At 56.4% G+C, this 26,246-nt stretch overlaps 1 protein-coding gene across 5 annotated transcripts; it reads left to right on the top strand.

Annotated features, from left to right (window-relative positions):
• Positions 1 to 1,081: 1,081 nt before the first annotated feature.
• DNAL4 (dynein axonemal light chain 4) lies at positions 1,082 to 23,849 on the top strand. Of its 5 annotated transcripts, XM_057557706.1 has the most exons (6): positions 1,082 to 1,194; positions 8,597 to 8,804; positions 10,424 to 10,507; positions 11,805 to 11,903; positions 21,466 to 21,535; positions 23,755 to 23,849. In XM_057557706.1, exons 2-6 carry the CDS (start codon positions 8,736 to 8,738, stop codon positions 23,832 to 23,834), a joined length of 402 nt encoding a protein of 133 aa, XP_057413689.1. In that variant the 5' UTR covers positions 1,082 to 1,194; positions 8,597 to 8,735; the 3' UTR covers positions 23,835 to 23,849. The 5 variants fall into 5 exon arrangements, with proteins under 5 accessions (XP_057413689.1, XP_057413690.1, XP_057413691.1 ...); XM_057557707.1 differs by lacking the exons at positions 21,466 to 21,535; positions 23,755 to 23,849 and adding an exon at positions 17,956 to 18,024; XM_057557708.1 differs by lacking the exons at positions 21,466 to 21,535; positions 23,755 to 23,849 and adding an exon at positions 17,951 to 17,974.
• The last annotated feature ends 2,397 nt before the right edge of the window (positions 23,850 to 26,246 follow it).

Genomic DNA, 26,246 nt, shown 5'->3' on the forward strand with positions numbered 1-26,246 from the left:
AGGCCTCATGAAGCCACCAGCAGTTCCCCTGTGAACTGTGTGTACCCTCCTAGCCGCGGGTCATCTTAGACTCAGCCAACTCAAGCACCACCTCTTCTGAGAGTTAGTTCCTCCCTCCTTGGAGAGAACCAGCACCTTGCCCACACCTCTACCGGAGCACAGGTAGAATGAATTACTCTCTATCTATTTGTTGACATGACTTTCCCCACACTGGACTGTGCCTTCTCTGGGACAAAGGTCCTCATCTTACTCCCCTCTGAATCATCAGCACCTGGCCAGGGCTGAGTTCCCAGTAAATGCCAATGAATGTGAAGTGGGGTTCCACCCAAAGTACCCATCATGATAGGGTAAATGGTTAAAATATGGAGCACCCCACTGACCCTTTGATCCACCAATCAAATAATTGAATCTGCAGGTTCTTCTCCCCTCCCCCCTTTCCCTTCTCCCTAGTTGTACTCATATGTTCAGATTAATTTCTCCTAAGGGAAAGAAAAGGCAGGCTCTGGACAATGGTATCTTTAGGTCAGATGGTACAATGTCTCCCACGGGCTAGGACTAGTCAACAATATGAGGGTGTGCTGCTGTGCGAGAGCCCCTGGGTTCCTTCTCCAGGAACTTAACCTTGATTTTTTCCTTTTACAAGCTACTTAACCTCTCTGAACCTTAGTTCAGATGGATGTGGTTACGAATACTATTCGAATAGTATTCGTAACCACATCTCATTGTGGTGAGAACCAGGTGCGTTACTCATTGTAAAAGCCCTACATAATGCTACTTAATATTAGGCTTTTGAGATCCCAATAAAGTAGCATCTTAGGGTCACGACACCGACAAATTGCATTTGTTATTTCGAATGACTAAAAGAAACTCCCCAGGCAATACTGCTTTTCAAAGTTTCTGTAAAACGAGAACTTCTTAAGATGCCCGGCTCCTCAGGCCCACTTAAGACAACTATAAGTGAAGCCCCATCTCCCCAACCTCTAAGCCACGCCCCTTTCCGTAGACATCTCTACGTTGTGGGCCCTTCAACATTGATTGACGTTTTTATTCACCAATAAGAAGTAAAATTTCTGTCAACGTCCGGTGAGGGGGCAAGACTTCCTTGCTGTTGCTAAGACACTCTTGTTTCCCTCCTTGACAACCCTGGCGGGGGTGTGCTCGCTGAGGCCCTGGCTTCGGCCCCCGCGGGAGCAGGTGAGGCCCGGGGGAGCGGTGGGCAGCCGGGCGGGGAGGGCCGGCCCGAAGGGGGGCCGGGAGGCATTGCGGGGCGGGCGGGGCCTCGCCCACCGCGGAGGCCCCACTTCAGCCTCCTGCCTGTTGGTCCCCCGTTCCAGGTCCTCCCAACCCCCATTTCCCTCCACCACCGCTTCGGCGACCTGCGAGTTCTGTCGAGACAGTTTCGCCGTCGCGACTCTGCAGGCCGCTCCTCCCTACCCTCCCGAGGTCCCCTCCAGCTTCACGATCCCACGTCCTCCCTAACCCAACTCCTCCTTGCGCCTTGATCCCCCATCCTTCGCAGGGTAACCCCCTCCTCCCGCGGGTGGGCGGGTGGTCGCCATCGCCTCCACCCAGACCGCTTGACTTGGGCAGTTGACGACGTGCTGGGACTCGAGGCTGGTCATTTCCCTTTTTGGCCTCAGTTTCCCTATTTGTAAACGGGAAGTTAGGTTGAATGATCTCTAAGGTCTCTTTGACGCTGACGTTCTAGGATGTGATTCTTTGACCCAACTGTAGGCTTCCCTGACGATGTGGTCCTTTTGGGAAGTTTCGGGTGTAGTGAAAAGGACTTGGCAAACCTAATTTGGATTCCCAATTACAGGACCCTAGCAAGTTACCTAATCTCTCTGGAGTCCAGTCTGAGTATATACAGAATTAGGATACTGCAGCACATCTCCTTTGGGGATTCTGAGGATAATATGAACTTCCTTCCTTTGTCTCTTATTTCTGCACATTTTCCCCGTCTGAGAAGTGTCACCAGCTCCCTTATGGTCAGCTGTCATTTCTCCGTTTCTCCTACAAATCCACGTCTCTAGCTCTGATCTTTCTCCTGGGCTTCCATGGTTAGGGAGACTTTGGGAGTGGGGTTGGAGTAGAGATTGATATATTGATGTGGCGCTTGGGCTTGATGGCTTCCCTCCTGCCCCTGATAATCCATGATTCCATGATTCCCTGCTCCTGATGAGACACCTCCATTTGTGTATCTCACCAACAGCTTAAACTCAGGAGTTCAAAAATCAGACCAGCCCACATCTTTTATCTATCCATCTGTTCTACCTGACTTCCCCTGTCTGTCTCAGTGGCATCACCATCCTCCTGGGGCATCCTCCGTCACTCTGCCATGCCCATCCCACTTAGGCAGTGTCAAGTCTTTGATTCTGCCTTTGATTCTCACACTCTCAAGGGTCTCACACTCTATGCCTAAAGCCACCGTCCTGGTTCAAGTTTTCAATGCCCGTCACCCGGGCCATTGCTGTAGCTTCCTAACTGGTGTTCCTACCTCCAGTCTCTCCTGTTAACCCAGCCCACCAGAATAATTGCCCCAAAACACAACCATGTCACCAGCCCCCAAGACACTTCCAAAGGGCTTCTCTTTCTCCACTAAAAATATCCATACTTCTTAAGCCTGGGTCTTAGGGCCCTGCTATATGTCCACAACCTGACCCCAGTCGTTTTTCCCAGGCTACTTTCTCTTCTCTCCCTTGCCAAGTTCTGTCCTCAGGCCAAATTGGACTGTTGGACTTTCCAGAAAACGCTTTGAGCTTTCTGCTTTGACATCACTGTGTTTGTTCATCTCTCTGCCTGGAAGGTCTTGCTCACCTTGCCCCCCCATCAGGATTCCCACTCACCTTTTAAGGTCTGACTCAAATGCTGCCCCTACCACCAAGCTTTTCTCGCTGTCCTCTGCCCCCTCCAGAATTCTCCTATTTCCTCTATCTCTGCACCCGGCTTGTGACACTTACTGCTTTCTGCCATGAACCATAGTTAATTCCTTGTGTATGTGTGTTGGTCTGTCATATTGGATTGTATGCTCCTTGAAAGCAGAGACTGTCTCTTGTTTATAGCAGAGTCGTTGAAAAAGCTTAATCCTGAAGTCATATATAGCTGATTGAATCCTAGCTCCTCCGTTTATTAGCCGGGTGGAAAGTCCCTTTGCTTTTCTCAGCCTGAGTGTTCATCAGAGAAGCAGGGATAATAGTACCCGTCTGACAGAGTTCTTAGGGGGAGTAAATGAACACCCATCCTGTCGTCTTGCTCAAGGTCAGTGCTTAATAAATGTTATTGAATGGATTTGATAGGTCCTCTCCCTTCCCAGGGGGCAAATGAAATATAATTTAGTTACAGTGTAGATATTTGTTGGGCTTCTGTCAGACATTGGATTTGGTGCTCAGGAGGACAGAGCAAGTCCTTCAGCCGCAGGTGGTTGTCTGGACTCACGATGCACTGCTGAGTCGTGACTGCTTGTGAGATGTCACCGGTAGTTAGCAATTGTGACTGATTTTTTTCAAAAAGTAAATCAGGGCTAACTCCAATTCATTTCTGTGATAACGTCGTTCTTAGTCCCTTACGTTCAAATCTGTTCTCTTGAGTGGGAAAGGAGGGGGTAGGTGGGAAAGTGGGGGGTGGGAGACTGTGTAATCTGCTGTCTGTAGTAAGCATCTGTTCTCCTGTGGAGCTGATGTCTGTGATAGTTATGGCTTTTTGTTGTACTTTGTATCCTGACAAAAATGTTTGGATTTGGGTATGTCCATGAGGGTGTACCATGTGAGTCAGTGTTGTTTATTGCATCATCTTATACACAAAGAAAATGTCTTGCTCTCTACCTCCCCGTCTTTCTCTCTCCCTCTCTCCCTCTTTCTTTCCTTCCCTCCCCCTGGTTTAAGACACATCAGAAGTTTTCACTGGACCTCAGTGAAATGAGAAAAAATAAGGGTGATGTGAGAAAAAAAAGCCTTTGTGTGCATGAAAGGTAACTCTTTTCTTGAGAAGGACTGTTCTTTCTCCTGTGATCGTCTCTTTCTTACTCTTAAAACTTTCTTTTATAGTAGATGATGCATTTTTTTAAATAAATAAATTTATTTATTTATTTTGGCTGCGTTAGGTCTTTGTTGCTGCACAGGCTTTCTCTAGTTGCGGCGAGCGGGGGCTACTCTTTCTGGTGGCGCATGGGCTTCTTATTGCAGTGGCTTCTCTTGTTGCGGAGCATAGACTCTAGGCGCGCGGGCTTCAGTAGTTGTGGCACGCGGGCTTAGTTGCTCCGCGGCACCTGAGATCTTCCCGGACCAGGGATCGAACCCGTGTTCCCTGCGTTGGCAGGCAGATTCTTAACCAGTGCAGCACCAGGGAAGTCCCAGATGCGTTTTAAACTGATTATGAAATCCAGATCTTCCGTGTTGTTACCTGACTTCACCACTGACATCTTAGACGAATGCGCTCAAGTCCTTAGGTTCCTTTCTCCTCACCTTACGAGCTTTGCCCTTTGTTGGCCAGAAGGCAGAGGGCGGACGTGTCAGGGAAAGGCAGGAGGATAACCAAGGTGCCGAGTGTATGTGTAGCCCCGATACGGCTGGAAGTAGGAGGCCTGCCTGGACAGGGGGCTGGACCAGTGGCTGCCGAGGACTGACATTATTTGTGTTACTGTCTTGTTTCCTACTTGCTTGTGACAGGAAAGCAAGCACAGAAGGTAGCGTCAGAAGAATAGACATGGGCTCCGATCCTGGCTCTGTCGTTGCTGGCTGTGTGCCCACAGGCCAGCCCCCAAACCTCTCTGAGCCCCAGTGTCTTTGTCTGAGAACTGGGAGCGGGTGCTGCCCCTACAGGTTGTTATGGGATGAAATGAGGCAGTAAGTGTGAAAGCGCAGTGTCACCACACCACAGCCCCCGGCCCAACTGTGTTTACCAAATTTCCTTGTGACTCCCTCCTGCTTCAGTACTAACAGCACCGGGGTGGGGAACTCGGTGAGTGTTGGTTTGTTTGGCCTAGCATTTAGCTGTTTAGTTGGCTGGGATATGAAGAAGGGCATTGCACTTCCCCTTCCTTCCACACCAGTAGCAAGAGCTGACATTTACTGTGAGGCAGAGTCTATTCTTAGGCCCAGTTTCCAGATGAGAAAACCAAGGCCTAGAGATGTAAACACTTATCCGAGACAGACCGAGGTGTGAAGTCAGACCTGCCTGTGGAGCACGATGCCGTGCTCCAAGCGTGTCCTCCCACCTCTCGGATGCCGGAAGGTGGTAAGGGGTGGCGAGCCGTGGTCCACGAGCCAAGCGTGTTCCAGGCTCTGAGTGGCTTGGGGTGGGGGTCGGGGTGCTGGCTGACACTTTTGGCCTTATTTCCCAGAATTCATTCATTTTTCCTTCCTCCTTCCCACATCCCCTAACCCTCTTAAGGATTCTTCCCAAACACTTCAAAAGCAAAATAATAAGTAGTGACTGAGGTCATCGCCACAGAAGAACAAGGGGCACAGGCTTTGACAAGAGGATGAGGTGGAGAGCCCTGCCTCTGCCTCCTGTTGCCTAGGAGAAGCCTCGCATCAGACACGGGCGAGGCTGTGTAAAGCTCCAGAGGGGCCCTTGGGTAAGGAGGAGAATAAAGGGCAGAGAGGGAGCAAGGCTGCCAGTGGCTCTGTGCGCCAGGACGGGCCCCGGGACGGTCGAGCTCTGGTACCCAGCAGATTCAAGTGCCCTGGCCAGGGGCACACTTACATTATTAAAGGGCTCTCTTTTAGACCTGGCGCAACTTCTTCCTGGCCTGATCCTGTCAGGCACACACTCATCTGCATGGAAGATTTATAAGGTTATTAAAACCTCTAGTTCTGCTATTTTCGGTAGCATTCTATCAGCAGGGTTTTAAAATCGTGGCTGAATGACTGTAGCTGTACTATAATGATACAGCATCATAAAAAATTCTCCTACCTCTCTGGATTTGGAAACACATCATCTATAACTGTTCCTTTTCATTCTGTGAGTCTCATTCCTTTTGGATCCGCAGGAGTACGTGCGGTGGGTAGGAAAAGTATTTGCAGTCGTGATCCTGAATCAATGCGGTTGAATGCTATTGACGAAGTGCTGGCTGATACCGTGGTTTCTGTAAGAGCAGTGCGGTGCTGAGTGCAGAGAGCTCTGCGGTTTCACAGCGCGCACGTGCATCTGCTTGCTGCTCTCGACTGCTCTCTGAGAATGCGAAGGCGGGATTATCCCATTTCACGGAGGAAACCAAGACTCAGGAGGTTAAATTACTTGCCCAAGGCTGCAAAGCAAGGAAGAGGGCAGAATTGATTTCAGTTACAGAGCTAGTATTCCAGCCTTAATATTCCGCCTCGTGATCCTGTACTTTCTCTTCTCTACAAGGTGATGTCCCCCCTAAAAAAACTGTCCCAGTGACTTTTCCACTTTGTTCCTGAAGAATGGGCTTTGGTAATACCTCTGAAGTCTTGTTTCATCAGGATTCCATGTGTTGAAGCAGAGTCCAAGCAGCGGTCACGGACCCTGACCTCCCAGAGGGCAGACGTAGGCACAATTGCCTCCGAGCTCCCCTCCACGCTAGTGCTTTTTAGCCCAGAGGATGAATTGAATTGAGTTGACATATTCAGGTGGAAGGGGCCTAAGCAGCTGCTTCAGCATTGTAAGTTGTTCCCACTTGAAAACCTCAGGAGGCGGTGGAAGCTTAAAGCCCTTATTCTTTTATCATCAGTGTGGCCTGCATCTTCTGTCACCCCTTGATGATGTGGAGGAGGAGGCAGTAAAGTGGCCTTTACCGAAGACAGCTAGGGGGACAGGGTGCAATGGGACCCTAACATTAATGAGAAAGGACGAAATGCTTCACTGGCTTTGGTGAAATAAGAAACTTCAGCAGAGAGGACAATGAGATTGTACTTGGTAATTTGCAGGCTTATATGTAGAGACAAACGGAAACTGCTAATATCTGAGTGGTACAAATGCCCAGGATGATGAAGTAAGAGGAGTTGTCCGTCCGCTGGGAACTCAGAACATACCCACGCTGTGGGGCGTGGGGTCGCTGCCAGGCTTCCAGCCTCGCTCGAGAGAGCCGACCACATGGTGTGGCGCTGAGGACTTCTGCAGCATCAGAGGGTGGGGCAAGATTGAGAGCACAGCCCAGAAAAAGTGCACGGAAAGCTCAAGGCTTGGCCAAACAAGGGTCAAGTTAGCATTGGACCAGTAGACACCGAAAGGGAAGATCAAACGTTCCTCTCACTGCTGGGCTCATAGGAGCCGTGCTAGTGGTCACGCCCTAGAGGTCAGGCGTGTGGGCGCCCGCTACGTGTCGTTGCCGTGCGGAGGCCTTGTGAGGAGGGGTTGGGGTGACTGTGCCCAGATCAAACCCCAGCTTTGCCGCTCAGTAGCTGAGTGACCCTGCATTCGTGCAGGCCCTAACTCGTGGGGTCGTTGGTGGCATGAGGCTGAGTAAATACACGTGGAACGCTTAGAACAGTGTCTGGCCCACAGGAAAGCCAAGAGACGTCACTCGTCGTTACCTGCCCGTTAGTTACTACGCTAGGCGTCTTCAGGGTTCAGTGGCCGTGCACTGAAAACAAATTTATTTGGAAATGTGAGAAGTGCTGGAATAACATTATTTGGCTGTATTTGTCCAAGAAGGATGGTTACAAAGGGCTTAAGGACATGGCAGTTTGTATTTATTTGTATTAGTAGTACTTCTGAGATTAAAAGTTCTTTGAATTACAGGATAAAGAGAAATACCAGAATTTCCGGCACTGCTTCCAGTCCTTTAGGATCCAGGCCCGTCTCTTTAGAAAAAGCCCCATCTGTTTTTCCATAACTAGATTTGGAAAGAAAAAAAAAAATCTATACATGTGTATTAGGCTTTATAACTTTTCAGTCATATCCTTGTGTGATTGCCCCAGGAGCCAGAGGGAGGGAAGGACAATTTACTGAATGCCTACCATGTGCCTGGCGTACACTGTCTCATTTGATTCTCATAACAGCCCCATGAGATAGATTGGACTACCTTCGTGTTACTGATGAGGCATCTGAAGTCCAAGGCCATGCAGCTAGTGAGCGGTAGGACCAGTACTGATGCCTAAGCCTCCCAACGCCTGGGCCAGCCAGACAGGTGGCCTGAGGGAGTGGATGAGAAGAGCTGGGCTACCAGGCGTGCCAGGGAGGACACAGAGCATTGCTGGTCCCATTCCTCCCACAGAGCAGGGACCTGCAGAAGGAGGCACTCGTTTGCCCATAAACCCAGGACTGTTAAACGTGACCTGACATCTCACTTACTAACCACGTCTGCTGGGGGGCAAGGACTGCGTACATAGTGGGCATGCAGAGAAGCTACGTTCGTTAATTGCGAGCTCAAGGCTCCACCCTCAGCCTGGCCCGCAGTCAGTATTTGTCTTGATGATGACAGTGTGGGCTTGCAGCATCGTACCAACGTGTTCTTAACTGGGTCCCAGCATCTTGTGTTGACTCATCCTCCCGTCTGCAGACTTGCTGGCCATTTGGAAAAGGATGCAGAGGAGTTGAGATGGGGAGGTGTCAGATTGTTACTGAGACATTTCTAATTTGCGATGTATGGTTTTTAAGCCAACTCGTTTCTCCTGGTTTTTCCTGTTTTCTACAGCACCCCTTGGGGAAAGACATTTTCTGCTCCCACCAAGCTGGCTGGGCCTGCTTCCTGAATCTCCTGGGTGTGTCTTAATTACCAGTCCCAGCACCTCCTGAAAGCCCCACTCTCTCCTCCTGGTCACAGAGGAAGGATCATGGGAGAAACAGAAGGGAAGAAAGATGAGGCTGATTATAAACGACTGCAGACCTTCCCTCTGGTCAGGGTAAGCCCCGGAGGAGGGAGGCAGGCCCCACAGAACCTTAGAGAGAGGCAGGGGGAGCTTGTCCCCTGCAGAATAGCAGTGGGAGGAAGTTAAGAAGGGCTCTGCTGGCCAGACCTAGAGACCGAGGTGTCAACAGTGATTCATTCTTTCATTCATTCATTCATTCGACAATTATTTATTTAGGCCACCTACTATATATCGGGCACTGTTCTAGGCACTGTGGATATAGGAGTGAACAAGGCAAAGGCCTGGCCCACATGAAAGAAAGGTTTAAAGAACATAATTTCAGGTAATGAGTGCTATGAAGAAGAATAAAGCAGGTATAAGGGGATGGAGAATAGAGGATGTCTTCTAGAAAGGTTTCTCTGATCAGAGACCTGAATAAAGTTAGGGAGAAAGCCTTGTGAAAGTCTGGGGGAGAACACTCCCCAAGCAGGGGAAGCAGCAGGCACAGAAAGCCTGAGTAAGCTCAGCATTTGGGAGGAACAGAAAGAAGGCCAGCGTGGCTGGAACAGGGTGCTGAGGGGGTGGCAGGACGTGAGTGTCAGCGTGACAGCAGGGCCAGGCCTCAGAGACCTGGGGGCCGCGGTGAGAAATGTGGATTCTATCCTGAGTTCAAAGGGGAACAGTGAAGAGCTTTAAGCAGAGGAGTGGGAGTACGGTGATTGGTTTTACGTTCAGTATTTCTAAAAGGTCACTCTAGCTGTTGGAAGGAGAATGGATTTTAGGGAACCAGGGTGGAAGTGGGGAGACCAGTCAGGATGCTATTGCAGAGGCCCAGAGAGATGAGGGTGGCCGAGTCCAGGTCACAGAGTAGAGGTGGCAAGACATGGTAGGGTTCTGGACAGATCTTGAAGGTAGAGCAGTAGAATTCACTGGCGCATTGGATGCTGGGTACAAGGGAAAGCAGGCCAAGGGTGATTGCTAGGGTTTATTTTGTCCTGAGCGTAGGAGAGAAAACTGTGTCGATTACCAAGAGAGGGAAGACGGAGGAATAGGTTTGTGGGAAAAATCAAGAGTTATCTTTCAGACATCTGAGGTTGTCAGGTAGGCAGTTGGACATAGGAATCCGGAGCCCAAAAAAGAAGTTAAAGCTAAGGACGAACATGTGGGAACCCTCCCCGCATAGAAGGTGTATAAATCCATGGAGCAGGGTGGGGTCCCTAGAGAGCAGATAGCTGGAGAAGAGGCGAGGGTGGAGACGAAGCCCAGAGGAGGCGAGACATCCAGCAAAGTGGCCCGAGAAGGAGCACCCAGAGGGGCAGGAAGAAAAGCAGGAGCCCTCAGAGGGGCCACACCACCTCTTCAGGCTTCTGGGCGAGTCAGCTGTGCTCTGAGGCTACTGGTAACCCGTTCCCGTGGCCGGCAGGCTCCTGCCTGGGCCAGCCTTCACCCCGTGTCTGTCGCTGTAACACGTTGGTCGCACAGGGGCCCGGGGCATGAGAGCCCGCGAGGCTTCGCTTGATTCCATCAGGAGATGGGTCATCTCTCTGGGCTCTGCCCGGGGCTGTGCCGGGGCAGCTTCCCGGTGTCCGTGCCTTACGCTGGGGACAGAGGCCAGCCCAGAAGGCAGGTCACAGGCTGAGGCTCTCTCTGTTTGTCCCCTGCCTTGTCTCCAGCACTCGGACATGCCAGAGGAGATGCGAGTGGAGACCATGGAGCTGTGTGTCACGGCCTGTGAGAAATTCTCCAACAACAACGAGGTATTGCCATCAGTGCAGGCGGCCCCTCGTGTCTCTGGTGACCCCTGTGGCCCCAGTCCCCACAGCCAGCTCCAGAGAGTCCTGCTGGGACCAGGCTAGAGCCTTCCTTGGAAGCATTCGGACCGTGGGGAAGGCCGGTGAGGGGAGAGACCGGTGCTGTCTCCAGTACTGATCGATGCTCACGCCCAGCCCTAGAGGGAGAAGAGCCAGAGGGCTTTCCGTGACGGCCCTGCCCATGTTCCCAGTCTCAGGTGGGCTGCTGAATAGGGTACCTTTCCCCTTGGCTCCATCCCAGTGGAGAACAGAGGCCCGCCCAGGCATTCGTTCATGTATCCATTCATCCATGCAAATAAGATGTTAAACACATCCTTGTGCCAGGCACCGTTCTAGGTGCTGGCGATAACAACAAATCGGCATCAACACAGGGATGTCATTCATCAGTCTGGTGGTGAGTGAGAAAGAAGTCAGTGTCATGGCAGCTTGGGTGAGGCAGACCCTGGCTAGTGAGGACCCAGGCTTCGGGCCAGGGAGGCCCAAGTGCACATTGCATGTCCAGCCCCTCCTAGCTCTTGAACCTTGCACAGGCCATTTCTTATCACCCAGTGGCCTAGTCTATGGCCAGGGGTGAGGACGCTGCCTCCACGCTGGGCGGTCGTGAGGAGACACGTGCTGAGATGGTGTGGGTGAGCTGCCCGGCACGGTGAGGGCGCTGCCAGTGCACAGCAAGTGCCTGAGCACGGGGCTCACCCCGCAGAGGCCGGGCCTCGCCCCATGCCCAGACCTCTTCTCGAAAGAGCGAGCGCGGGAAGGAGGGAGCCGGGCCAGCTTCTGTCCCAGAGCCCACCAGACCCATCGGGGAAAAGCCTTTCTGTTCCCTGAGGGCAAGCCTGACACCTCGTGGTGACGATGGTAATCCGTGCAGTCTGCGGCGTGCTCTCCGGGGGCTTGTTCATTTAGTGCTGAGAAAGCCCTGTGGCCCTGGCACTGGACACGGGCACTAAGGGCAGAGCCCGAGCTCCAGCCTGGGGCCCTGTGTCAGGCCCGATGCCCGCTCTGCCACCTCGCCAGTGTCTTCTGATTGATGAGATAGTGTCTGGGTTTCCGTCCCTGTGTAACGACAGCCCCTGGCAGGAGGGGGCCCGTGCGGAAACCCTGTCCGAAGGTTCTGTAAGCAGAGCAGCAATATCAGGCAACAGGCCTCTCCCTTGCCAAGACTTCTGCCTTCCGGAGAGGTGTTGACTCACGCCCACTCTCTCCCCGAAAGCTCCCTCTCTGACGAGCACCCTCTTGGTTCCAGAGCGCCGCCAAGATGATCAAAGAGACCATGGACAAGAAGTTCGGCTCCTCCTGGCACGTGGTGATCGGCGAAGGCTTCGGCTTTGAGATCACGCATGAGGTGAAGAACCTACTCTACCTGTACTTCGGGGGGACCCTGGCTGTGTGTGTCTGGAAGTGCTCCTGACACTGTCCCCCGCCCCTGCCCCCGTCCCCCGCGGGCCTTTTCCTGCTGTTGCTCTGGGATGGGGAGCAGCCCCAGGCAGGTCCTGACTTTCCAGAGGAAAGCCGGGGTCTTTTCTCTTGTCCTGTGTACCGTTTCCTGAGCCGCGCCCGGTGTGGGTGTGTGAATTTGTTGACATCTCTGTCCCCAGGCTCGCAGCCATCTCACGCTGAGTCCCAGGGTGTGAGGGGGCGGCAGGGGAGGGGTGGGGAGATGTGACAGGGTAGAAGGAGCAGGGGAGATGGAACTTCTCGCACCGGGACACGCCAGCCCCGCCTCTCCGAGTGGCTGCTCACCCCTCAGAGCCCGGGAGCCCCCTCGCTCCCGCCCGCAGCACTGCAGGCAGGCGTCCGCTGTCCTCGGCTGTACGGGCCATATGCAGATGGCCTCGAGAGGGAGTCTCTCCTCGGGGGTCGCTGGCGCTTCTCTCCTTGTCCTCCGGAGAAGTGGTGACCCCCACCCCGCCCCAGAAGCCCCTTTCCCGGCCTGACCCCGGGCTGAACAAGCCACTGCATCTCGTTGGGCCGACAGCTCCACAGCCCCGGGCTTTGACGTGAGGACCGAGCAGCCTGTCCCCCTCCGTCCCCTCCCCGCTCCCCAGCCGCCAGGCCGCGTGAACCTGTTACCTTGCCTCACCCATGCAGTTGGTAACCAGTGGCTGAGGGTGTGGGAACTGCGACTGCGCCGTTTCTCAAAGTGTCACTGACCTCCGGTGAGACGCCTGGGCCAGGGGTGCCCTCGCCGTGAGGCCTGTTTCAGCAGGGAAACCTGGCCTGCCACTTACTTCTCATCAGGGACCGCATGCTGATTTGTACTTCTTATCTCTACTGGGTTTTCTATATTCTTTTTGAGTGTGGGGAGAAGGGTTTTAGTAGACGGGTGAATCCTATTTTACACAGCGGTCTTATTTATATGAATGTCTTGGATTTTACAATTAAAATAACCAAAAACTGACCTTGATCTACAGTCTCTTGAGGTTGGGGGGAAGGCAGGCTCAGTGTCCTCAGGCTGTGCTGGGTCCCAGGAACCTGGAGAAGCTTCTGGCCGGACTGCAAGGCTGCCGGAAACCCTGTGCCCAGGCACAACCCTGCGTGCCCAGGCCCTGCCCCCCCGCCGTTCCGTCACGGGTGCGGACTGAGCGCCGTTGGATGGGGCCCCGTGGATACTGACTGAGACATCCTTGGTGGCCAACCTGAGCCACTATAAAGACGTTTTCGGTCTCACATGATGTAGTTCAGTTCAAAGATGTTTATTCAGCAGCACTGAGTGCCAGCCCCGGGAGTGGGGACACAAAGATGGAGAAGCCACAGACCCTGCCCTCAGTGAGCTCACAGTCTATCGCAGAAGAACACTTGAATCCAGTTGTTTCAACTGGATGTGAAAAGTGGTGTAATAAAAGAGAGGACAGGACGTGGTGGGGTGGAAGGAGGGGCTCCACGCCCAGCCCGGAGAGTCACGGGGAGCCTCCGGTGGGGTGAGCCCTGAAAGCCAACTCTGGAAGGGAGAGGGGATTTTCCCCAGGGAGGAGATGCTCCAGGCCAAGGGGCGGTGGGGATAGGCGCACAGAGGCGGAAGTGGCTTGAGGATGAGGGGCTGCACTGCGGGCCCGAGAAGCCCCTTCAGCTCAGGGGCTGGCTCCAGACTCTGAGTCTCACACCCCAAAATGCCGGGTCTGGGCGGAGCTGGGACAGCCTGTCCTCCTCCCCAGCCCACTGTCCCTGCGCTCACGGGGCCTCCTGAGATGGCCCACCTAGGACATTAAGGCCTGGCAGTCCTGGCCCCCGGCCCAGTCACAGCCTCCTGAGGCTGAGTCCAGTTGTAACGGGTTCTGTCAGCAGCTCTGCTGGACGGCACCCTGTCAGTCAGCTGAGCTCTGCTCAAAGACCCGAGCGGCTGAGCAGGGAGAGGAGCACCGTCGGTCCACTTGAGAACCTCACAAGTGCTCGCTGAGCTGCCGCCGTGCGTGGGGTCCTGAGCTCAGTGCAATGGGGCAGAAAAGAAGGAGAAGTCAGGGTCACTGCCCCAAGGCTGACCATCAGGATCTAACTGTGGAGCGGGTCCTGGCCCTCTGGGACTTGGGGGGCGCGGGGGACAGCTCCTTGACCTCAGACCTGCGCTGGCCCGAGCCCTGTGCCACGCCGGGTGCTGCCGGGAGATTGGCGAGGCGTGCAGATGGGAGTACAAGGAGAGGGGGCGCCGCTGCCTGGAATAGCTCTGGTTTAGTAACTGCCGGCTTTGCGGCTGTTCTCTCCTTTAATCCGCCACACGTGGGTGCCAAAAAGTAAGACAGGCTCAGCCCGCATCCCAGGCAGTGGGGTGGCAGTGGGGAGTGTGGACTCTGAGGTCCACAGACCCGGCTCAGGCCCAGCCCTGCTCTTCCTAACCTCTCTGTGCCTCAGTTGCTTTGTCTATAAAATGGGGATAAAAGGAACCAGCTCCTGAGGTTGCTGGGAGTCTCAGGCCTGCACCTGGAGCAGGTGGTACCCTTGTGGTGCACACTCTGCGTGCTTGGGCGTGCTACTCTCCTCCCAGCTGGAGATGGGCTGCTGACACCCAGCTCCCCCAGGACGGGGTGGAAATTCAGCAAGGTTTTACAAGCCGGCACTGTACTGAGTGCCGGCCCCAGCAGGCACTCAGTACAGTGGTGCCGCTTCTGTCTGCTGCGGCGGGCCCCTCCTCACTCGCCTCCCCCTCCTGCTCCCAGAAGGCGGTGTGCCCGCTGTCGAGATTGGGCCAGGTGACCCAGGACCGTCGCAGCTGTGTTTCCCGGGCATTTCTTCTCGACCTCAGTGGCTTTCCTTCCCTCTGCTCCCTGAGACCTGTGCCAGCCGTGGTCACCCTGACCTTCCTCACAGGCCCCTTCCTGCTCATGGCCAGTGATTCAGCAAGCATTTGCTGACAGGGGCTGCAACAGGAGAGGGTCATGACGGTGAGGAACGCATCGGAACACACTGGCCTTGGCAGTGAGTGGCTGGCAGTCCACTGAGGGAGGCAGACCCAGGAGCAGAAAAGCAGGATGCATTTAAGTAATCTGCTAGCAGGGAGGGACGGTGGGGTTCAGGGGAATGTGGGGTTCGGGGAAGGGAGCAGCTCTCCCTGCCCGGGGCACTGGGGGAGGTGTCACAGAGGAGGTGGCATTGAACTAGGCCATGGCATTTCCAGGGGAGGGATGAGACGGGGGGAACGCCTGGGGAAGGCACCCTCGGGGGAGGGGGCAGGGGCACGTGAAGAACAGCGGGGGCCTGAGGACGCTGGTGAGATGGATGTTGGGGGCAGTGGAGGATTTGGGCGTGGAGCTCCCCAGAGGGTAGAGGGAGGAGGAGTGGCTGAAGGTGAGGGGCTTCTGGGCTTGAGGGCGAGGAAGCTTCCAGCTGCTGAGCGTCCCCCCCTGGCAGGCACTGGGCTCCCTCCCTTCTGCCCGCGGTGTCCTGTATCCTCCACAGACCTCCGAGGTGGCAATCACTGTCCCCATTTACAAATGAAGAAACTGAGGCTGGGCGGGCGGGGTATCTTGCCCAGGTCCAGTTAGGAAGCGACTTCAGCCGGGACCTAGACCCCGGCCTGCCGGCCTCAGCGGCCCTGCTCGAGCTGTGTTCACAGGCCTGCTGTTTACCTCCCGCCCAGTGGGGAGCGGGGGTCCCCACGGCCAGTCCGCACCTCCGTCCGTCGGGCTCCCCGCGGCTTCCTTGCGCCGGCAGCAGGCCTCTACCTCCCCTCTGCTCGGCCTGCCGCAGCCCCGGCCGTTCACTTGATGGTGGCAGCGACCACAGCCCTGCAGCCGCCGCCAGCCCCGGCCCCTCCGGTGCCGTCTGTGTGTGGGCAGCGGTGACTCGCCCACCGACACCTCAGTCCCCTCTGCCGGGCCCAGCCAGAGTCGGCGTAGGGGAGATCGCAGCCTTCTCTGGACACGTCTAGAGGCCGAGTCACAGGGCCCGGCCCTCCGCCTGGGAGAGCAGTGCGCGCCGGCCAGGGGGAATGAAACGCTGGTCCCCCCACCGGGGCCCCACAGACGCCAGAACCGCAGGCCTCACCAGCGGGGGGTCGTGGGAGGGGAGCAGGGGCACCAAGGCAGTCAGTGGGAGAAGACGAAGAGCAAGGACTTGGTAACGGGGCCCGTGGCAACCAAGGCAGCACGCACGCTGCCAAGGGGACAGGCTGCCTTTGAAGCTCGCGGTGGGCCTGTGGAGGAATCTTCTGGTGAATATTTAATGTTGTCTTGGAAGTGGTGCAGAGAAGCTCCAGGATCCCGCTTAGCCTACTTCCTGCTCCTCTGGAGAACAGAGCCTACGGGCAGGCAGGGGGTGTCCTCCTGCCTTGTGGGGTCCCAGGCCAGCGTCTCCCCCTCCCCGCAGCAGGACTGACAGAGCTGTGAAGCAAGGCTTAGCTCCTCGAGAACAGGGAGCAGGAACGTCGGATGATGTCCTTCAGGCCCCTCCCCCAGGTCTGCGAGGGGAATTGTTCCATTTTAGCCATAAGCCACCACCCTGTTCTATTTTCCTTTTGTTCTCCTCATCTCATATTTAAAGCAACCACCTCCCACTGCCAGCTGCTGTCTTCAATCCTTAGAAAGATGGGGCGGGGGGGTGGGGTAGAAAGAGAGCAAGCTTAGGAGGCAGAAGACCTGAATTAGTATTCATAATATTGCCAAACTATTGGGCGCCCCGAGTGTGCCAGGCCCTGCACTAAGCATTTTCCAAACTCTATCTCATTTAAGTCGTACATCCCCCTGTGAGGAGGTACTCTCAGTATCCCCCTTTTACAGAGGAGGCATCCCAGAGAGGTCAAGCTCCGGGTCACACAGCCAGGATTCACCGTAGGCCTACAGGACACCAGAGCCCAGCTCTTAAACCTCTCCGGGAGTCTGCCCGCCAGCTGGGACGGCCACTCTGCTTCTCAGATCTCAGCTTTCTCACCTGCAAAATAGGGTTCCCAGCTTCTGCCCTGCCTCCTTCCCAGGGTTACTGTAGGGCACCAAGGAGATGGTGGCCATGGAGGTGGAATTGCTTTAAGGTTAGAAGTGCCGACTGGGGACTGGGGTCAGGGCCATTCTGGGGACCCATCTGCTGCCCTCGGGCCCCCACTTCCACTGGGAGACTTGGGAGTCTGGAAGGTTGGGCTCAGCAGGGCAGGGAGGTAATTGCCTCCAAGGCCCTGTCGGCACCAGTGCCCTGCAGGGTCAGAGCGTGAGAGGCAGGGTGACCACACACACACACATCCAGTGGCCAAGGATCCCAAACAGCCGGGACCAGACCTTCCGCCCTGAGCCGGGAAAGACAGTCCCAACAGCAGGCTGTGTCTGTCCTTCCAGCCTCAAAATGGCCCACTGAAGTGAGCCGGGTAAATTCCGTGAGGATCCCCTGCCCTAACAGTAGGGAAATGGCTTCATAGAGACCTTGGGGTGCGCCAGAAACGGGGGCTGGCCTGGGGCAGAGGCTTCTCCTCCACAGACCGATAGCCTCAGAGACGGGGTAAGAGTGGTGCCAGCGCCTCTAGGACTCTTTCCCCCCCATGGTCCCTGGACACTCCGTCTAGAGGGTCACTGTGTGTCCCCACTGTGCCTCATCTTCTGTCCTGGTATCTACACTTGCTACATTTTATTGACTTGATGGTGGAGACGATGGCTTATCTCTCTGTCACAGGGCCTGATATGTATCAAAGATGCATTGTGACTAGTGAGCAAGTGAATAAGGATGGTTGGAGGGAGGGAGGGAGGGTTGGATGGATGGATGGATGGATGGATGGATAGATGGGTGATAAATGAGAGGAAAAGTCTTCCCCGGGGAGCTCAGAGCAACAGGGCACACGAGGCAGGCACGTCAGTGACAGCTGGGTCAGGGGCGTCCCTTGATTCCTGATGCCCTCGGCCAAATTTCCTGGCCCCTCACAGGAGGCCTCAGGTTTATTTGGGACTCAGAAAGTCACTCCCCTTTGATCTGGTTCTTAAGAAAAGATGAAGACTCAGAAGCAGCACGAGTGGGTTCCCAAGGCTGGAGGATCTTGCTAAGGAGCAGCAAGAAGAGCATCCGGGCTGTGAGCAGACCTGAGTTCCAACACCAGCTCCACCACTTGCTGGCCGTGTAGCCTTGAGTGAGTCCCTTTTCCTGAGCCCCATTCTCTTCCACGTGTAGAATGGGGTGAAGTCCTTGTCCTCCTATCCCAGAGGTCACTGGGAGGATTAAGCTTATAGAGCAGCCATTGAAAGCGGGTCAGGGGTGAGCTCCTGCTATTAAAGCCTCTGCCAGAGCGTCATCATTGACAGGTGAGCCTTCAACTCGGACCCCGCACCCCGGGTTGGCCTGTGACGACCGCCTTTTGCCTGCTGTCCTGGTGCTCTTCCCAGCCATCACTCAGCAATGATTTAATGAGCTCTGGAGGTGCCAGGCCCTGTGCAGAGGAAATAGGCACCCACTGTGGTCCCTTGCTGTTGGGGACACAGTCTAGGGCGGACGAGCTCTAAAGAGGCTTCCTGGAGAACGCTGTGCAGCCCGCGCGGAGATAAGCTGCTGGGTGTTCAGCAGACGCGTGTTCCAGGCAGAGTCCCCTGCGGAAGCCCCCGATCACCCTGGCAGGTGCAGAAGATCTCCCTTGAACACTGTCTGGTCTGGAGCTCTTTCAGGAGCCTGGAGCCAAGGGGCTTTGCATTATATAACCCCCTACAGGGCTTAGCACAGGGCTTTGTACACAGCTGGTGCTCAATAAATGTTAAGTGAGTGCCCTTATCATTTGCAAAACCTTTCAGCACATTCTTTGTGCTGCTTCTGCTGGGGTCAGGGACACGGGACAGTGGGACAAGCTTGCCGACCTGGAGGAGCTTGCAGTTATGCAGACATGGAGCTAGCAGGACAGCTCCATGTGCAAAGTGCCATCGTGGGGCATGGGTGCACCCAGGAGGGGCGCCGAGACCAGAGGAGGGACATTGAACTGAAATGGACCTGAGTCCAATGCGAGGGGAAGGAATTGAGGCAGAACTTGGGATGTGTACACAAGCCCTGAAGACAGAGAGTGTGACATTTTCAGAAAACAAGGCCATTTGGTGGGGCGGGGGTGGGGGAGATGAGCAGGTTGGGGGGACAGTTGAGAGATGCCTCCGGAGAGTCAGGCAGGGGCCAGGCCTTCGTGGGCCTTACTCGCTGCGGTAAGGATGGAAGTGGGGGCAGTGAAGGAGGTGACAGCATCCGCGTGGCAGGGTCCAGCTGCCACACACAGGGCAGGCTGGGGGTTCAGGGGGAGGCCTGCACTGGGATGGAGAGGGTGCTGAATCAGGGGAAGCAACAGTGTGCAGGGACCCACTGAGTGTTGGGAACGCAGGGTTGGATGGAGGGCCTCGAGGAGGCGTGGGGAGGGGTCGCTCAGTCCTTCCTTGGGCTGGGTGGCCCTTGCATTTCTCCCGCCCCCAGCTTAGAGCCGCTGTGGACCTGGGAGGGGCAGTGCCACCCTGGAGATGGACCAGCATCTTTGGAGGTGTGTCCAGGGCCAGGAGTGGGGCAGGGTAAGCATTCTGTTATTGAGGAGCCCGGAGCCCAGCCCTGCCTTCCCCTTGGCCCCTTGACCTGCGGCCCCTTCTCTTATCAGTGCTCCTAACCCCACCCCACCCTAGCTGGCTAGGGCTCCCTCCCTTGCCCCACCTCCACTGCATCCCCAGGGCCTTGCGTACTCCCTGGACTCCATCTCTGGGCAACCCTCCGGGAGATGGCCCTCCCTCCGTGGCTGGCTCCAGCAGATGCCACCTCGCTCTGTCCTCGCAGTATCCGTGCCCCCTTTGAGGCTGCCTGTGTGACCCAGCTCCCTGGGCTTCCAGCTGTTTGCATAGCAGCCGTGGTACCACCTCCAGGTCCTGGGACTCAGCTCGGTGGCCCTGCTGCTACACTTGGCTTCCCCCTCCTCTTGGGCCCCTTTAGGTGGCCTTGTCACAGCCAGGGCATCCCATGCCTGACCCCCCCCCCCCCCAGTTCGGAAGCCCCTGGAGGCACTTAGCCCGAAGCCACGGGGGCTTCAGGAGCCGCAGGACTTCAAAGGTGGCAAGGGCTCTGTGGAGAGAGGGGCTGCCCAGCAGAGCCTGGGGCCACAGTCCTGCAGGAGGGCCAGGGCGACCGGGTGAGCTCTCTGCCCACCCCGTCTACACAGCCATGTCACGCTGGGGGAGAAGGACAAGCTCTTCCACGTCACCCAAGGAGAAGTTCGCTGACCAACAGCGAGAGTGCCGAATGGACATTCACGGACTCGAGGGTGGGGCTCAGCTGGTTTCTCCCTCGCCTCCGGGCCCCTCTGTCCCAGACTCCCTCTGTCCTCTCTCCCTGCATCCCCCTCGCTGGATGCTGTGCATGCCACTGGGCCAGTCCCTACATTCAGCAGTGGCTCTACCCGCCGGGCCTTGGCCGAGAACCCTGCTAACACGGCGAGCTCTGAGCTCCCACAGGATGTGGTGCCAGGGAGAGGCCTTGCTGCCCAGACCGGCCGAGAGGGCCTCTCAGAGGAAATAACATTTGAGCTGGGCCTGGAAGGGGTTTCTGCAGGCCCCAGGGAGGTGAGGAGGGGTCAGGGCGTTGCAGCTAAAGTCGCTGTGGGTGGGAGTGGACAGAGCTGAAACCGAGGCTGGGTGAGGTATACACCTGTCATCCAACCGGCAGCAGGGAGCCAAGGAGGGCTTCTTGAAGGATCATGATGCCAGAGAGCCAGGAAAACAGGTCTCCTGGCCTCTTCTCCCAGCTTGGAGGGCTGACAGGAGACAGCCAGTGGGCCAGTCACCTGCCCTGCTAGTCAGGATGAGTTGGGCTGTGAGTTATGCTGTAGGCCCAGGAAACCACGGCCTCCTAACCCAGCTCCCTACCCACATCTCACTCACCCATCGGTGACTAGAAGGACCACGCTGCTCCCTGGTTTAACCCCCACCCAATAGATTCCCCACTGCCGCAGGATAAAACCCAGCTCCTCACCCAGCCCGCAAGGCCCAGCATGGCCTGGCCTCACTGCTTCTCAGCAGGGCCCAGCTGCCTGGGCATCCAGCGCCAGCCCTGCCCCTTGGGTGTGGGGTTCCAGGGTCAGTGAGGGCCAAGCCAAGTTGACAGAGCCTCCCAGCCAGACCCCCTGGGGCACCTACCTCACCTGGTGATGCTCCCACATCAAGGAGGAGGAGCTGTACCCCCAGCATGACCAGCTGGGCCCGTCCTGATGGAAGAGGGGCTACCAAGAGGGTCGTGGCCTTGGGTACAGCCAAGTGCACCCCGTGGCCCCACCCCATGCTCCCCATCCACCAGCCCCGCCCTCCCCGACCCTATCTCCACCTTGCAGTCCAGAAGTCTGGGGAAACCCAGACAAAGCAGCCCCAGAAGCAGGCCCTCTTCAGATCCAGGAGATGAGGACCTGGGAGGGGACCTCTAGGCTCTGCCGTGGACTAGCTGCGGGTCCCCAGGACCAGCCATCCCCCTCTGGGCTCATTTCCTCCTCTGTGCCGCTTTTGCAGTGCCCTTCGGCCAACGCTTCCATGGTACAATTCTCCAACGCTGCTCGGGCCGCATCCTGCTTCCTCCAAGGTGAGTTCCTTCCTCCACCACTAGGGGTCCTCTGGGAGGCGGGTCTCACTGCTGCTGGCGGTGCGGGGCGACCTCTCGTGGACACATGTGGGCATAACATGGCTCGTCCCTGACTGCCCCGGCCGGGACCGCAGGAGGGCGCTGGGAGGGCGGCCTGGCTCTGCCCACACCCTGCTCTCCTCCCAGGCCCAGGGGGCCACAGGCCACCTCCTCGGGTTCATTGGGCCCAAGTGGGGAAATGGCGTGGTGGCTTTGAATCAGTCGGACCTGACTTCCTACTGCTCTTCACTGGCAAACATTTACTGAGCACCTGCTGTGTGCCTTGCTTGTGTGGGTACTGAGACAGCCACCTAAGAGCAGGCAGATCCCCACTGTTACTGAAGTTGTGGTCCAGCCAGGCCCCAGTGCCTCCACTTCACACTCCGAGCCCCACGTCCCTCCTGTAACTTTGCCTGCTCGACAGCCCCACCTCGCAGGGCTGCCATGACAACAGAGGCACTGGTGCTGGGGCCCTGGCCCAGGGCAGACACCCGGGACCCGGTGACTCCCTTGGTAGGTCACCAACCCCTCCTCCCCCACCCCCTCCCACCTCCACACTCTGCTGCCCCTTTTCCCAGAGGGTTGTTCCAAGGGCTTCCAGTGGGACCCCCCCCCCCCAAATCCCAATGCCTGAGCACCTCCGCCCACGCTGGGCCGCCTCCTCTGGGAGATCATTTCGGTGCTACCCCCACCCACCAAGGAAGGGGTCAAGTTAATGGAATTTGACTGGGAAGCTCTTTATAAAATAAAGATCCTTTCATAGACTGAGGGAGTGCTCTAAACTTTGCCTTTCAGGCCCCTTTGGATTTTCTGCTCAGTGGGTTTGCTTAAAGCGGGGCAGTTCTGAGCCCTTCCCCCCTCCAATGGCCAACCCAGGCCAGAGCATCTGGGCTTAAGTACTGTCACCCCAGGCCCCAGAGAAAAACACAGGCTGGGCCAGTCCCTCTCAGCCCCCAGGGAGTCCTCCCAGAAAGCAAGAAGGCAGACCCTTGGTACTTCATTCTGTGGCTGGGAGTGTCACGTCCAAAGCAGGGCCCCCAACCCCAAGCCTACAGTCACCCTGGGGAGGGACTCTTGCCATGCTCCACACTCCTCCCCAAAAAAGAAAAGAAAAAAAACCAAAAAAAGCAACCCAGGGACATTCCCCCACAGCCACTCACACATCTGTGATTTACCTGGTGAGGCAGGGTGAGTACACTGAAACACAGAGAGGTTTAGTATCCTGCCCAGGGTCACACAGCCATGGGAACTTCGCAGAGAAGGGAATCCAGAGCAGACTACAAGTGCAGTGTTCTGCAGAGACCCCAGGCCCATTTTCCTGGACCATCTGGCTCACCTGCAGAAAGGCCTGCCTGTGGACCAGTTTGGGAAGGAAGCCAGGGAGCCGGCAAGTAAGTGCGAGGCTCCCTGCTGGTTCTCATTTCATCCTCACTACGGTCTCTCAAGGTAGATCCACTTTTGACAGATGAGGAAACCAAGACCCAGGGAGGCAAAGCCACACCCACGGTCAAACAGCTCTCCCACAGGTGCCGGATTCTGTCCCTGACGCTGCGGGCAGGTTGCTGAGATGCCCCCTCCACCAGGACAGCAGGTCTCTGGCCTCGAGTGTGGCTTCCGACCGCTGGGCTCTGGGGTGGAGGGCCAGGTAGGGAGTGGGCAGGGGGCCTTTCCATCTAATGTCAGACTGACCCAGGACCAGGAGACCCCTGCCAGCTTCTACTTCTCTGACTTTGAGCAACACAATTCAGAAATGGCGGCTTTTCTCCTGGCTGGTGCGCCTCCCCCGGCCAGGTTCCTGGCAGCGCTGGGCCTGCGCCTCGGGAGCACAGACAGATCGGCAGACCTCCTCAAGCTCAACCCGGCCCTGGGGTTCCCTGCCCCCACCCCGACTCTCCAGGGACAGATTCTTCCCCTGATGCTTGGCCCAGAGCCTGGGGACCACCTGGGGGTTGGCATCCATTGTGTGTCAGACCCTCTGGCCTCATCATTCACCAGATGCTTTCCTTGGACAAGCCCCTTAATTTCTCCAAGCCCAGCTTCCGGTAAAGGTGATGATCACCTTACATCTCACTTTTCAGAGATATTAGTGAGCTAATAGGTGGTAGGAAAGTTGCCTAGCCCCTGATTAACAGGCACTAAATAAAAGCGGGTTTCTTACCCTTCCCTTTCTTCTGGGGCAGAATCCTGGATTTCTGGAGGTCCCCGTGGCCGTGGGCCGAAGGGTGAATATTATCAAGGAGATTTGAGACGTCACTACTAGCAAGAGAGCTCTGCAAAACCTTCTTCACGTCCCCAGGTGAGTGGGCCCACCTCTCCAGAGTCCCCGGCCTGGGGAGACAGGTGAATCGAGAGCCCTCCTCCTGCTGAGCCATCCCCTGAGGCCTCCCCCTGCCCACTCTGTCCCCCACACCAGCCACACCCCAGTGCTTCTCCCTGGGCACCCCGCGGCCAGGGTAGACGCCGATGTGGTCCTCTGGACTCCGCCTACTGTCTGTGAGCTTCTCCTTGCCAGCCCCGGAGATGGAGCCTCAGACACTGGCCTGTCTCTGGCAGGGGACAGGGGGACAGTGCTAATGACAAAGGCAGCAGAGGTTACAGGGTACTGTGAAGGGACACATAGCCCACCCTGGAGTCCAGAGGGACTTCCTGGAGGAGACGCCATTGTCACTAGGATTTGAAAGATGTAAGAGCGTCGGTGTGTGTGTATGTGTGTGTCAGCGTGCGTGTGCGTTAGATGAGAGTTAGCCAAGAGAGCAAAGGTGAGACAGGCTGCCAGGTAGACGTCACAGCACCAACAGAAGCATGGAGCCTGGGAACAGCATGACGGGTGAGGGAAGCATAGGCAAGTCGCTGAGGCTGTTACTGGAATTTGAGGAGAGAAAGGAACAGACTGGGGACTGAGGTTCGGAGAAGTGGAGTGACTGACTGAGCAACGCGGCTAGTGAATCAGCCTGGCTGCCGGGCCTGCGCTCTCTCTACTATCCCAGGCCGGCTACAGAGCGGGCATGGTTGTCAGGATCTGGGCACAGGTGTGGCTGGGATCTGGGCTAAGTGGCAGAAAGCACATCAACCAGAGGTGGGTGCAGAGTCAGAGCCCAAGGGAGTCACCTCTTCCTGGCAGAAGGTGGGGCAGGGGTCCTTCTGCCCGCCCCCCCCCGACCCCATGCCCAGCATCGGGGCCGGGGCCTTGCATGGGCTAAGCCTGGGGAGCCTGGGGAAACTGCTGAGGGCCGGGAGCCAGACAGGCCTGCCCAGGACCTGGCCCACTTGGCACCGCCCACGGCCTTCGTCCTCCCTCAGCAGAAAACCACGTATGCGCCTCCTACCGCGCGAGGGAGCCCGCGCTGTGCGGCAGCCCCACGTGTCGCAGGGCTCTGGGGTCCCCTTTCTGCCCAAAGCCAGAATGGCCAAATGCCACAGCTGGTGCAGCCCCTCCAGATGCTCCCACAGCAAGAGCAAGGAGGCCAAGAGAGTCAGGGCAGACCTCTCATCTAGAACAGCTCTGGTCAAGCCACGGGCCTCCTTATTGCCCACAATGGTCCCCCCACTTCTCCTCTAAGGTCTAGGGCAGTCACTGGTCAAAGGGAAAGAGGAACATGCTTCGGAGTCAGAAGACCCTGGCTTTGTTAGTAACTGGCTGTATGACCTTAAACAAATCACATCTCTGAGCCTTAGTTTTCTCATCTGTAAAATGGAGACAACAATGCCTACCAGGGATGTTATTCATTCATTCAACAGGTATTTATTGAGCTCTTACTATGTGCCTGGCCCTACGTTAGGCACTGAGGGTATGGCAGTGAACAAAACAGGTCAAATCCCTGCCCTCAGAGAGCTTACTTTCAAGAGGAGAAGTACCGACAATCGATAACAACCACAAATAAGTACAATGTAGGCTGTGTTTGGTGGTGATCTATGGAGAAAAGGAAGCAGGGAAGGTGGAATGGAGGGAGGGGTAGGTGGGACTGTTCTTAACAGGGCGGTTTGAGAAGAACATGGCCTCCTTGGGAAGATGGAGAATGAGCCACGTGGCCGTCGCAGGGACGGGCCCCAGGCAGGCGAACAGCAGAGCAAAGGTAGAGGTAGGGCTGAAGATCACGTGTCTGCAGCGCCTGGTGTGGTCCAGGCACTGCCTCTTCTCCCCACCTGAGGTCAGGCCCCTCGAGGACAGGCATCGTGGTCCTGCTCACTGGGAACCCCAGGGCCTGGCGCGTGTTAGATGAATTAATCAGTAGCCACATCCTTTACTAGAGAAAACTGAGCCCCAGAGGGGAATAGTGCCTGAGCCGAGCTCCTTCGCCAAGTTAAGGGCACAAGTGGGATTGGGGCCCCATCTGCCGACAACCCCCAGGCCCTTTTCACGGCACCCTGAGCCTGTCGGCCATCGCCCTCCTCCCTGGGCCCAGCCTGACCTGGCCATCTCCCCATCACTGGGGTGGCCGTGGGCTGCCCGGCACTGCTGAGCCAAGCTGCGCCCCCCTTTTCCGGCCTCCCTCTCAGGTGGGAGGTGAACCTGGGCTGCTGTACCAGATCCAAGGGACTCCCACCTGCTCCCGTCGTCAGCGTGACCGTCCTGGGCTTCCTCCTGGGTGAGAAGCGGGCGCTGGGAAGCCAGCCAAGCCAGTTGTCCTTTTGGTTTGCTTGTTTTGTTTCTGGCAGCAGAATTCTTTTTGCA

The sequence above is a fragment of the Balaenoptera acutorostrata genome, chromosome 11 (genome assembly GCF_949987535.1).
Source record: "Balaenoptera acutorostrata chromosome 11, mBalAcu1.1, whole genome shotgun sequence".
Taxonomy (NCBI): domain Eukaryota; kingdom Metazoa; phylum Chordata; class Mammalia; order Artiodactyla; family Balaenopteridae; genus Balaenoptera; species Balaenoptera acutorostrata.